Source organism: Homalodisca vitripennis, chromosome 3, assembly GCF_021130785.1.
Source record: "Homalodisca vitripennis isolate AUS2020 chromosome 3, UT_GWSS_2.1, whole genome shotgun sequence".
NCBI classification, from domain to species: domain Eukaryota; kingdom Metazoa; phylum Arthropoda; class Insecta; order Hemiptera; family Cicadellidae; genus Homalodisca; species Homalodisca vitripennis.
In genome coordinates this window covers 43,871,715-43,886,129 of record NC_060209.1, presented here as the reverse complement: position 1 = coordinate 43,886,129, position 14,415 = coordinate 43,871,715, and the positions used below count along the sequence as shown (strand labels likewise).

The window sequence follows — 14,415 nt, the reverse complement described above, 5'->3', positions numbered from 1 at the left end:
TTGGAGAAATTAGTCAGGATTTAGAGTAGAGATTGCACTTCTTTTAATCGTCATAATGTCCAGTATGTTGTGAAAAGTTTCCTAGTCTACTTTATGTTTCAGATCATGGTGGAATCCTTTGAAACATGGTATGGAACAACAAGGCAGAATGAGTTGGCAATATTGATTTTTCTTCCGATCACCATAACCTACGTCACAAATACCAGGGAACAAACATTTTTATTTACGGTCCAAGTCTCGTCCGTGATAGAGCCAATGCCGAATCCATCTGGAGCAATGAGAGAGGGTTGAGTGCTGAGATTAGAATTTTTCAAATCACAATTTGATACCACAAAGTTGCTGTAGGAAGCTTTTCAGGTACATCAAAATTCCAAATTACGTTCTTCTAGAAATCCTTTGAATCATGGCACGTAGCAGCAAGACGGAACAAATTGCTGAGATCTATATTTCTTTTGATGGCCATAACATAACTCACATATGCTAGGGAATAAACCGTCGTTCATGCGGTCATACAAATTTTTATTGGAAGCATTGTGGAATTTGTCAAAGAACAATAAGATAGAACAGAGTGCAGAAACTAACGCTTTCCAAATAAACGTAACTTATCCCACAGGCACTTCGATAATATTTCTACTAACTTGTATTAGGATTCCTCCTAGAGGCCTTTGACACAAGGCAAAAAGGAACAAGAGTGGTAGCCGGCCTTCGTTTGCCCAGTGGGAGGCGAAAGGTCTTCTTCTCTTGGGACGTGGTGAGGAAGATTATATAAACTGTTCAAAATAAAACAGCGAAGTCGAACTAATATATGATTTATTAAAATTAGCACATAATTTGGATTAGGTCAATAACAAATTAGGTTTGATTAATACATAATTTAAAATTTTGAATTTGGCTTCCGAATTAGGGGAGAGAGAGAGAGAGAGAGAGAGAGAGAGAGAGAGAGAGAGAGAGAGAGAGCAAGCCTGTTTAGATAGTCATCTTTGCGCGGGGGCCATGCTAGTCTATGTATACCCAAGTCGTAAGAAATGATTCAACTCTTTAATTTAGTATGGGTGCCGTTGTTGTTTTTTTTTCAAATCCGACAAATGTACAAGCGATCAACGCCTTCCACAACTTACACGATCCTCTGGTGCTCACACTAGGGTCCTGCTCAACTGCTTCCAGCACTCGCTCTTCTACGTTCAATGTTCTAGTGGTTTGGGCCTGCCACAGTCACACATCAAGGGTGCAAATGATCCAGTTTACCTAAGACGAAAACCTTTCAATATACAGGGTGTGTATGTGTGTGAGGGGGGGAGAGAGAGAGAGAGAGACCTAATTAAACGTCTGCCGCGTCCGCACACATTAGCCGACCCCCCGAGCATAGCTTCAACATCGCCTGACCCTCTCGTTGCCAAAACTCCAGACCAATCAGAGCGCGTTTTGTCTTAGGATGGTTCTCCGAAAGGTGCTACCGCCTAGGTGATTCATTTAGTCATTAACAAAGTACATGGTCCTTTTGAACTGCTTGAGGCCTGCGTTCAACACAACTATTGCTGATTTCAGCGCATTCCGTACACGTGGCTGCGACAACACCGGTGTTGTTATACACCACCCGCGGGCTACAATTTAATGCATATACAGGCTGTGGCAGAACTCCGGTCTCTTTCTTCAGATGTGGCCTAACGCCTATATTTTTCAATATGAATCCGGATGTATACGGCGGCATTGTTACAATATTGTGGAGGTCTTGATTCCCAATATAGAGGTGATTAAAATAATCACTAACGTAACAATAAGAAATTTTCGTTGAATTCTCAGCTCAGTATTAGGTTAAACTAATTTATTTGTTGAAATTTTTGGGGGTTAACACCGAGGAGTCACACATGTTCGAATATCTTATTTATCTTATAACTTTAATATCTTATTTTATAGGTTAACACGCTAATTTTACAACTGTAGGGAAGGAGATCTGCAGTTCCTCTCAGTAATATATTGCGCCGCTGCTTATGAATCACTGGCTGATAGCATTATCACATGTCCGATTACTTATCTGCAACAACGCTGTCATATTGCTTGGTGAAGCTGAGAGTAACGCAACACTTCTACACAAGCCAGTGTATGTCAGCGTGTCTGCACAGCTCCATACTTTACAAGTAAGTGGCAAACTGTCTGTTCAATATTGATTTCCACACAACATTTTACTTTCCTCCATTAAAATTGCATTGGTGACAAAGAGGTATTTGAAAGGATAACGCGGTGACGCACATATTCCATAGTACTATATTGAAACAATGCAAATATGACGTTCCGATTACTAGCGTATGCCTTCTGTACATTGAGAATTCCCGTAAGCCTGATACATTTTGCAACAAAATATTTTTAAATATTATTACTTAATACTAGCTCATCTACTCGTGCTATAACAGTAGTATACCAAAATTTCGAACTAAGAGTCCATTTATTTTTCTTGCAACGTACTGTATATACACATTGAAAACAGTATATAGTAAAATAGCTGAACTTTATTGTGTTTTTGTTATAAACACCAAGATGCTTCAAGATAGTACATATCGATTTATATAAAATAACATACCAATAGTGACAAGTATTTCACTGCAAGCGTTACGATTTTGCACAAACCTATTTACTCTTTTAATATTATTTTGAATTTTTTTATTAAATGCCATAATAAGCTGATATTTGCAGTTTTTAAATAATCACAATCTTGACTGTTGGTTCTCATACGATAATCACAGTTGATATAACAACGAATCATGGATGTTACACCACAGTTCAAAAACCTTTATTACATTGGTATGTTTGCAGTCATTGTTAACTAATAATAATCACAATCTTGACAGTTTGGGTCTATTCCATCGATAAATATAGTTGATATAACAACAAAACTTGGATGTTCAGCCAAAGTTGAAAACTTTTATTACATTGGTGTGTTTGCAGTCATTGTTAACTAATAATAATCACAATCTTGACAGTTTGGGTCAATTCCAACGATAATCACAGTTCATATAACAACGAAACGTGGATTTTAAACCACAGTTGAAAAACTTTCATTACATTGGTATGTTTGCAGTCATTGTTAACTAAAAATAATCACAATCTTGACAGATTAGGTCTATTCTAATAATAACCGCAGTTGATATAACAACGAAATATGGATGTTAAACCACAGTTGAACACCTTTCATTACATTTGTATGTTTGCAGTCATTGTTTACTAAAAATAATCACAATCTTGACAGTTTTGGGTCTATTCTAATAATAACCGCAGTTGATATAACAACGAAATATGGATGTTAAACCACAGTTTAACACCTTTCATTACATTGGTATGTTTGCAGTCATTGTTAACTAAAAATAATCACAATCTTGACAGATTAGGTCTATTCTAATAATAACCGCAGTTGATATAACAAAGAAACTTGGATGTTAAACCACAGTTGAACACCTTTCATTACATTGGTATGTTTGCAGTCATTGTTATCTAAAAATAATCACAATCTTGACAGTTTGGGTCTATTCCATCGATAAATATAGTTGATATAACAACAAAACTTGGATGTTCAGCCAAAGTTGAAAACTTTTATTACATTGGTATGTTTGCAGTTATTGTTAACTAATAATAATCACAATCTTAACAGTTTAGCTCTATTCCAACGATAATTACAGTTCATATAACAACGAAACATGGATTTTAAACCACAGTTGAATAAATTTCTTTAATTGGTATGTTTGCAGTCATTGTTAACTAATAATAATCACAATATTGACAGTTTGGGTCTATTCCATCGATAAATATAGTTGATATAACAACGAAACTTGGATGTTCAACCACAGTTGATGAAAGTTCATTACATTGGTATGTTTGCAGTCGTTGTTAATTAAACGTAAGGAAATTTTAGACCCATTATGTAAAACTGTTTTTAAACAACGAGGACATAAACCTTTTAAAGATTCAATTCAGATAATAATGACAATGCTAATTATAAAAAATCGTTTGTTGTAGAGGCTGTTGTCGCTGACAAAATCAAACACAACACATTGCGTCGCCTCTATCAGCGCTAAAACATTTTTCTCTCTGTCTGTTTGGCTGTCCGCACGATCTCTCGAAAACATAGGCCCTTTTCGAACATGATACCACTTGTGACTGTTATCTTCTGAGCATCATTGCGTCCAATTCGTGCTCATATAGGCGCAAGCCAATATGTAGGAGTGATCTCAGCAAGTCAATCGTGAAATCGATCTACCCCTTTTATAGTGATTATCTTATATCATGAATTTGGAAAAGAAACAATCAGTAGAAGATCTAAATCTCCCTACTGTTATTATCTAATATATAATAGTCTGCATTCCCTCGTATCGTGAAGCCAACCCACTCCGTAATAAAGTTCAACAAAGCTACTATCAGTTTTGTATAAATACATGCAATACTTATACACATTTCAGCTGCCATACCCTTAGTCTCGCAAAACATCTGAGGATCACAGATTTCAGCTCTGAGTATATTGGCGAGCTCGATATATTTCCAATCCATCCACAAGGCTGGCGTGATATAGAATTGCCGGCGAAACCAGCGCATTCTCAACTCTAATATCGGACTGGTGAGGTGGTGAGGTTGTTGATAAAGCTTTTCAAGAAATGGAGTTTAAATAGGTGTAATAGAAGTGACAAAAATATTTTAATTGATAAATAAGTTAAAAGTAACACAAAATTATTTCATGCGTATTATATTAAGTAGAAGCAAAAGAGATAGCGTCTTTCCACTATATGTGGAATTGTAAATCTTACCTATAGAACATCCATACGTATAAAAAGTTTTGAGAATTTTTTATACTAGAAGCGGAAATTTAGGTACAATTGGTTTGACGTATAAAACTAGAATTAGTGAAAGTAGAATCTTCAGGTTACCTAAAGTTAATAAAGAACTCTATAGACAGTCCATTCAATACGTAGGCCCAAAATTATTTAATCAAATGACTGATGAAACCAAATCGAGTAATAACTTAAAACAATTCTGCTCCATACTAAAATCCTGGCTATTTGCAAAACCTGATATTGCTTTTTTAAAGAGTGTATTAATTTAAGTTTTATGGAACCACCTATTACATTGTTTACATCATTATTACATAATTTTTAACCTGATTGTGTAAAACTATCATAATCATAGTAGTGTGTACGTGTGAATATATGTTTTAGAGTTTGGATGTTCTATCGTATGCATGTAAGTTTACGTATGTGACTTTTCTGATATTTTTATGTAATTTTATGTAGTACATTAATTTAATTTTCCATTATTTAAATATATTTTTTTTATACATTTTTTGTAAAATTATTTATGATTTTAATACATAAGATTTATATTTGCATTTTTTGTTTTTTTTTCAAAACGTTTTTTATTCTTTGCATTGTCTAATTAGTTTCTAGTCACTCTATATTGTATAAACGTCGGCTATATGTATTTATTTTGGTTGCAGTTTTTTGTAGTCTTGTGCAGACGTCGCGGAAATCATTCTGTTGACCTTTTAGTTTTTTTGGTACTTTGGGATTATACCGACCACACCCAGACATGAAATCGTTATTTGACATTTTGTTTCTACTGATTACTAGATTAGCGTAGAACAATATTTCGTCAATATAAAACAGGTATTGTCTTATCGCAAACCCCTCCCCATTCTCAGACAGAGGTCAAAGTCGAGCGGTCTAATAGATAACGTGATTGCAGAGTCTCGCCGCCCGTTCAGATGGTGCGTCGCTTTGTTGTACTTCCGTGTTTACCCCTACATTTCTCCAAAAACAAAAATTCAACCAAAACAAACATTACCAAACAAAAACTAAACTCTTTATTGAAAAAACTCACAAAACTTGTTTTTATTCTTGTTTTTATTATTGATCACACTCCGCCACCCAAAATGCGAGTGCCTCCGGCCGAAGGTGCTGCCGAAGCCCGCGCTGATGTCAACGACAGAAAAACATCCCTCGAGATAGTACCTATCAGTAAAATATCAAATTCTAGAGGGGCTGATCAGAAATATAAATTGAATTGTAATGGAAAGGCAACTACGTACCGTGCAAAAAATTAAATAATCATGTGATGCCGCGCGGCCTGCCGTAATCGGGATTCTCGAGAAAGATAAGATAACAACGACAACAATACCGATCACAATACCTGGAAATGCTTGTTGATTGATGGAATGTTAATTCTGTTACTCAACTACATCATTTTATAACGTTGTAAGTTAATTGAATAAAGTTTAAGCGTTGGGGGTATATAACGGAATCTGACCCCATTAACAATTGATAATCGTTGAAAGTTTATAATTTTGTAATTAAAGAGTTGTTTTTTCGTTCTATCATGTCTGTTTCTATAAATTTATATTTTTGTGTTCTTCATACTGGTGTGGTCGGTATAATCCCAAAGTACTGTTTTTTTTTATGTGAGAGCAAGCTATGAACTGTTTATTTGTGTATTGTGTATCTGTTACACTGACCAGCTACTTGTTTTTGGTCAGTGACTTCCTAAGTTTTTTCATTTATTTGCAAACTCGAATGTAAATGTTGGAAAATAAATATGTGTTTATTTATTTATTATTTTTTATTATTTTATGCTGTTGAATAAGGCATAGGAGAAATGTTTTTTATCTTTTGCGGCACCATACAATTATCTATTTTGTATATGCAACCTTGCTTCTGTTAAATCATTATTAGTGGTAGAGATAAATAGCATTATAATTTATAACAGATTAGGGTAATAGTATAGACAGGGAGGTAGGTGAGGAAAGTAATACGTAGGCTAAACGTTGACACTAAGATTAAAAATTAAAGTATTTTTTACTATTATTGAATCCTAGATATATGTTACATTCTATCTTAAAACAGTCTGCATATTATATATATTCAAAACAGAGTGCACTGAGAGTTTAATGTTTTTATTTTAATAAATACCATTTGTCAAGTTTAAGTATTATTCTAATTCCTTATACAATGATTCAATATGTTATAAAGAATCAATTTAAGCTTAAATGACTCGATAATACTCAAGCAATAAAAATTTCTAGGTGTTCATGCTATTTTTATTGACCATATGAGCTTTGATAGTCTGTTTATTTACTTTAAAATGCGATATTATTTGTAATGTTCTTTCTTTTTTCCAGGCTTTTTAAACCAAGAGAGGACAACCGAGTCTCTAATTTATCAGATAGACAGAAATATATTATATTTATCTTAAATATAAGCAATAAGGTATTTATGCATTTTATATATAATGACGGACAAAATAATGTTTATAAATACCCAAGGATTTCAGAATAAAAAGGATAAACTTAATGAAATTGTTAAGACTAAACAACCTATGGTTTTAGCAATTGCTGAACATTTTCAAAATAATCAAGATCTTCTCAGCTGTATAGAAGGATATACAGTACGCTCCTCCTTTTGCAGAGAGTTGAAAAATGAAAGAGGAGGAGTTGCAATATTCGTGAGAAATGATGTTGAATGTAAACCAAGAGAGGAATTGGATGTTTATTGCCAAAAGAAAGCATTTGAAGTTGCTACTGTGGAAATACCTTCGATAAACTTGGTAGTTTCCGCAATGTACAAACCCCCAAGTAGCAGCAGAACAAAATTCTACTCAAATCTCGATTCATTGTTAGAAACTTTAAAATCAGACACAGATAAAAAACACATAATAGCTGGAGACTTTAACATCGACCTATCACAGAATAAATCTACCAATGAAGTTATGCAGAAGAATGGATTTAAGTCAACGTTGTCGGAAAGTACTCACGATTATGGAGCTTGCTATGATAATTTCATCGTTGATTTTGAACCCCGAAAGGCTCGCGTAATGAGGGGCAAATTTGACAAAATATCTGATCATCACCCCATTGAACTGATTATTGGTACGCGTAGTTCAAAGGCTGAAAAAGATACTAATTCTGCACCACCTTCTCAGACTTCAAAAGAGTCGGCTTTGTCTTCACATTCTGAATCAAATGAGAATACAGTCACATCAACTACAAACATTACATCTAAAACTAAGGAAGTTGTTCCTTCCAAACAATCATCTCCAACCTTATCAGAACGTGCAGTTTCCTCATCCAAAAACTCTAAAACAAACTCGAAAAACATCATTCCTACAAAACCCTCTCCAATTTCAACATTAGAATCTGATGTATCATCAAGTAACAACTCTAAACTAAAAATGAAAAAGATCACTAATTCTAAAATATCATCTTCATCTTCACAATCAACATCATCAGAATTCAATGTCTCTGCAACTAGTAATCGTAAACCAAAAGCGGAAAAGGGTATTCCTTCCACAGAATCTTCTGCAACGGCTGAAAAAGATACTAATTCTCCACCACCTTCTCAGACTTCAAAAGAGTCGGCTTCGTCTTCACATTCTGAATCAAATGAGAATACAGTCACATCAACTACAAAAATTACATCTAAAACTAAGAAAGTTGTTCCTTCCAAACAATCATCTCCAACCTTATCAGAACGTGCAGTTTCCTCATCCAAAAACTCTAAAACAAACTCGAAAAAACATCATTCCTACAAAACCCTCTCCAATTTCAACATTAGAATCTGATGTATCATCAAGTAACAACTCTAAACTAAAAATGAAAAAGATCACTAATTCTAAAATATCATCTTCACAATCAACTTCATCAGAATTCAATGTCTCTGCAACTAGTAATCGTAAACCAAAAGCGGAAAAGGGTATGCCTTCCACAGAATCTTCTGCAACGTTATTGGATGTATTTTTAGGACAACCCGTGGGTCTTGATGAACGTAATGACTCATCATCTAAAATATCTTCACCAAAACGGAAACAGATTGCTCCTTCTACAGAATATCATCCAACTTCTGCAACTTCATTTGACTTATATATGGGACGAACGCATGGTCTTGAAAAATGTGATGAAACCTCATATAATTGTGGGCTTAATGACAGTGAAATTTTATTGACCAGAAACACTAATACAAAAAGAGAGAACATATACACTGCTTCTACACGACCTTCTAGATCTTCGTTGGACTCTATTTCAAAACCAACTCGAAGCCTCAATGACGTTGAAACTTCATCAATACGAAGCACTAAACCAAAAGGAGCCAACAAATACACTCTTTCTATGCCATCTCCTCCAGCTCCTTTAGAGTCTACTGTAAACTTAACTCGTGGTCTCCATGAAATGGAAGTCTCGTCAACCAGAATCACTAAACCCAAATTTAAAAAAGAAAACGTTCTTACACAACCATCTTCAGTTTCAGTTCAGTTAGATTCGATTTCAAGCCTATCGTCCGATATAAAAAGGTCTGGGACCTCCTCAACCAGAACCCGCAAACCAAAAACCATAGATGTCTTGTACGATGTCTCGTATAATTAGAATCTCTTCCACTTTCATTTTGTATATTTTACTATTAAATATAGTTAACTCCTGCACCAGAAACTATCAAATAAATAATTGTAATTAAAAACTGCGAGTCCATTTAAAAGATTTAAAACCCAATGTAGTTGTTTATCAAACTGGAAGCGAATATATGTTTTATTACTTAAGTTAAAAGCAATCCAGGTAATTACAATATTGGGTTTAATCTCAAAAGACAGAATCAATAAACTTACAATAAACCATAAGCCCATAGGTTTGGCCGTGGGATGGTTGGTAAAATACAAAGAAAATGGGCTGAACAATTATAAATTATTAAAATTGAAAACGGGGAATATAAATGGACTATTATGTAAGAAATAATAGGACATGCGAGATTGAAACCTGATTTTATCGATATTTTAAAAACATATTAAAGAGTACAATTCACATTTTCAATAGCAATAAGGAACTGAGGAACATACACCTCCTAGGACTGCATATTATTGTGATTTGAATACCCTCTATACATCTTCATGGTGGTCAACGCTGAGCGATCTTGTTCTAGCAAGCAGCCAACCTAATAGTTTGTAAGTCACCTTTAAGCCGTTGATCCCAATTTTAAGGTTACAGAGGGCTTATTAGCCTTAACTTTGCCTGGCAAGATAAGATATTTAACTTTTTTGTCACACAGATCATAATACGTTACTTGAATGAGGAACTCAGCTCTGTCATATTTTCCCCCCTAAAGTGTTGCTTGCCTCTTTTTAAATATTTCTCTTCACGAGTAAAACGTTTCCTAACCAGTACAACTGCTGATTTATTATTATTATTATTACTATTACTATTATTATTATTATTATTATTGTTATTGTTATTGTGTATTATAAGGCTTTTATGGAAATAAATAGTTCAATAAACTATGAGTAGTTTTAAATCTTTCTTTTAACCTTCTAAACTGTCTCTGCTTATACAATAATTATCGTAGTAGGCAATTGCCATACTACCGTCAACTTATAAGAATCATCTCAGGGAATACAATGTTCGCTGAGAGCATCAGTTGTTTCACTTTATTTTTATACAAACTTAAATATTTGTATGGTGGTGTCATATTTAATACTGTTACAGGCTTGCTTTTAAATGGAACACCCTGCGAATATTGAATTTACTAAATATGCATCAACCTTGATATTTACAAAATTATGCCGGCTTTAAAGAAAATACTCGTTTACAAACCTCACTAACTGTCACTAATCTATACTGTCACGATACCACTATTAACTATGTTGTCTAGATACACCCGAGTCTATTTGAGACTGACAAAGTCAATAATTATTAATACATTTAAATCTGCTTTAATTACGAGTATTACCACTAATTGTATCACTTCACAAGATCACTTCTAGAGCTCAACTCCACTGGCTGCGTCACCACAACTCTGTATAAGGTAGTGCTTCCAGAATATTCAAGTTATAGAACCTACTAGACGAGTGGAGAAGGGCCACAGTGCCCACCCACCGCTCATGACAGGAGGTGCGGTCAGCCGGATCAAAGAAACTGACCCAACCTACTGAGCGCTAACTCTAATCGCGCTACTCACCTTATATCCCTTTGTATCGCAAGCTCGTCTGTTTATCCGGAACACTCTCCCGCATTCTCGTAACAATACTAAAAAGGATATTGTTATATCTTAAAACAATTTATAATAACTGGTTGTTAGGGTATTTTATTAAAATAATATGTGTTTTACTAGAAACATCTGAAAAATATTCATTTTTCGAATAATTTTAGTGCGTACTGAAAATTAGAGAAATCAAGTAATCAATTTTTACGAAATTCAAACTCTGAGAGTATTCAGCTATACAGAGTTATAATTGTGTTTTAGTTTATAGTAAAAATGTTCAGAGTAGAAACTCGTAGATCGATGAAGACTGTTATAAATACTACTATGAGCCATATTATTAAGTGCAATCAAAATCTTATTAGTTAATTTAAAAAAAAAAAAAAACACGTCTGTGCCAAAACATAAAGTGTATTAATAAAAACCTCAAATAATTAAAGTATAAATATGTGGGAATTTAAAAACTAGTAAAATATACAAGTGTGTTTAACACTTTTAGGTCTCTATATAATGAGACTCACAAAAAATCAAACAACGTTCAACGTATTTGTTTCAGGTTATATTACCAATGTAAAGTTCTTTTTAAAGAACTTTAAAGTTATTTTAATAATGTAGGTTTGCTGAGTATTCACGCATTATACATGAATAAGCTTAAAGTGAGACAGCTGATCCTTTTGATTTTCTTTCTGTTTAGCTTTTCTTGCTGAAATTATGCTTGTAAACCTCACGTCACCAATCCAGTCTTAGAATAAGCTTAAAAAGAATATGTAAGGTTTCGTTACAACTATTTTAAACTAATTAAGCATGTAATATTGAACTCTCTGTACACGTTCATTTTATAAATTGGTTGAGAGTAACATTAGAGTAAGTTCGAAACTAGTTGACTGTTGGGGTAGTTGGGATAGGAGTGTTGGAACCAGTTCTATTTCCAGGATGGTCCATTTCTGATATTTTTTCTTTTAAATTTAATGATGAAATACAACTAAATATATCATCCAACCTATTTCACAAAGTGTGTAAAAATGAAATCAAGAAAATTATTTTGGCCAATTATACTTCTGAGGTAAGATTGTTAACAATTATACACGTAAGAGATATTTTGAAGCGGCTCATATATGATACACGCACCATAAACTTCTGATAACCTCTTTGGTATGTATTTAGTTTTTGATAAACAGACTTTCTGGTGTCAAGCATGACTGTGGTATGCTTATATCTATGTTTTATAGAGTTGTTAATTTATTTAATACTTTGAAACCTTAGACTTTTTGTTAATTGAAGAAGGTGATATATTTTATTAATACCATCCTTTTTATGCCAGTTTTAGAAACGTAGTGTTTTAGTTTTGGAAAAATATAATGATGGCAAATATCTTTAATTCTTTCAAATTATACAGATCCGATATTGAGATTAAACAACATTTTAATTTGGTTTACAACTTGCTTCAGTTTTTTTCTCTTATCTCCTTGACATTGTTGCTGTTTGTATTCCTCACTAGATAGAATACTTCAATCTATGGAAAAAATATTATTAAATTTGCTTTGTACCTCCAGCTTTAAGGTTGTAGCTGAAGTGTATTTCATAATTCACATTATCACTCACATTAGCTTAATAAATTTCAAAGTTCAGAGAAGAGATAATTATTTTGTTAAAATCATTATGGAAATCACTAATTTTTTTATGTTTTCTCTAGCCTAGATGCAACATATTTTGTCTTTGCTAATTAACAATAATGAGTTATGGGTGTAGAATGTTCAAATATTAAATTCGAATTTGAACTTAAACCTTTTTTTTCTTCTCAGGCCTACAGTTCTAACACGAAATCACTTTTCATTGTAGATTCTGTACTCTATATGAATTTCAAATTATTGCCAACACTGAAAATAGAGCTAAATTAAAATCAGAATCAATGTGACAATAACTATTATTGTATAGCAGTCAAAATATAACATTCGCTCTCTCATTATTTGTCACCAGTCCAGTAACTAAGTATCATTTTAACACATCTCAAACTGGTAAAGAGTGATATTTTACATATTCGTGCAAAATATTGAAGCTAATATTACTATTTTATACTCAATTTTTCTGTTTTACAGGGACCAGTGTACTAGACTCCGTAACATTTATTAATTCACATTTCAATAAAGTTTCTTCTACAATATCATAATCATAATGAAATAAATGTTGGTTGTCGTTTCTCAAAATAAAGTTCTTAAATTTTTAGATCGTTTCTTGCTACATAGCACTTTTAATGTATTCATCTGGTGGTCATTTGGTGGCTTTGGGTGAAATTGTAACTTATCTAAAGACGGTTGTAACAACCACAAAGCAACAACTGTTGTGGAAGCTAGTAGTCGGTTGTTTACTTGTACCGTTAACTGTCTTGCTACCCCTACTAGAGCAGTCAGTACCAAAATAATCCAAAGTACCACAATGGTATTGGAAGCGGTATTGCTATATCATTGTGGACCACCAGTTCCATCCGTTATGACGAGGCTATAGTCATAGTATTTACTTACTTTACATGTTATCTGGGAACGGACAAATGAAATTAAATGTAAGTATATTTTTACGGCAATAGCTAGCCATGCCCATTTATTGCAACTTATGGAAAGGCGACCCACAAATTTTTATTTTTTTCGATTTTTTTATCTTGTCATATTTGAAAAGCTTAACTATTTTAGTTTATGGCAACACTATATAAGTTTTGTTTGGTTTAGGCGATTAAAATGTGCTAACACATTCTTTCACAATGTTTATGCGCAACATTTAGCGTTAGGCCATCGCGCTGCCCGGCTCTGAGCTAGTTACAGTACTTCTTAGAGTAGTTAAATTTTATTATTTTATCGGTAGTCTTTGTATTTAGAGGTCTTTGGAAATACTGTTTTTATTCCCAGCTTTTGTCCTTTTTTGTATTGGTGCGACTGCTAATAAACATCATTAATACGTACAGTCCTCCTCCGTAGACTAAGGGTATTAGTCTCGGCTCTCTAACTGAGAGATCACGGTTTCAAATTCTGGGGAGGTCCAATCAGGTATATCCATGATAAATGGTGTATTTTACGAATAAATATCAGTGTAGTTCGAAGCCAGCATAGTTTAAAACTGAGGCTTAAAAGAGATAAAAAGATTATATGTCTAAGTTGCCTATATTTTGACGAATTATTGTTTGTGAGCGTGCAAAACGTTTTATGTAATAAATATTTTCGTTGGGTATTCTTTAGGTATTTTTTAAAATGACTAGAATAGGAGGAGTGTTTAAGAAGAGGAATAATTTTGGCTGGCACCGTGCTACAAGTAGTAGTGCTATCACCAGTGAACAAACTCCAAGTACGAGTGGAACTAGGCCTACTTCTTCACGTCAGTTAAAACCTACGGATGAAGGTGCTCTGAAAAGGAACTTAAAAGCACACTCAGTTTTGTATAA

At 33.6% G+C, this 14,415-nt stretch overlaps 1 protein-coding gene across 1 annotated transcript; it reads left to right on the top strand.

Annotated features, from left to right (window-relative positions):
- Window positions 1-1,982: 1,982 nt before the first annotated feature.
- Window positions 1,983-10,293, top strand: LOC124356850. The gene is made up of 2 exons (XM_046808098.1): window positions 1,983-2,135; window positions 7,151-10,293. Exon 2 carries the CDS (start codon window positions 7,261-7,263, stop codon window positions 8,587-8,589), a length of 1,329 nt encoding a protein of 442 aa, XP_046664054.1. The 5' UTR covers window positions 1,983-2,135; window positions 7,151-7,260; the 3' UTR covers window positions 8,590-10,293.
- Window positions 10,294-14,415: the final 4,122 nt, after the last annotated feature.

Bases quoted from the DNA above. Each gene is read 5' to 3' on its own strand.
- LOC124356850 (XM_046808098.1), top strand. From the start codon at position 7,261: ATGACGGACAAAATAATGTTTATAAATACCCAAGGATTTCAGAATAAA.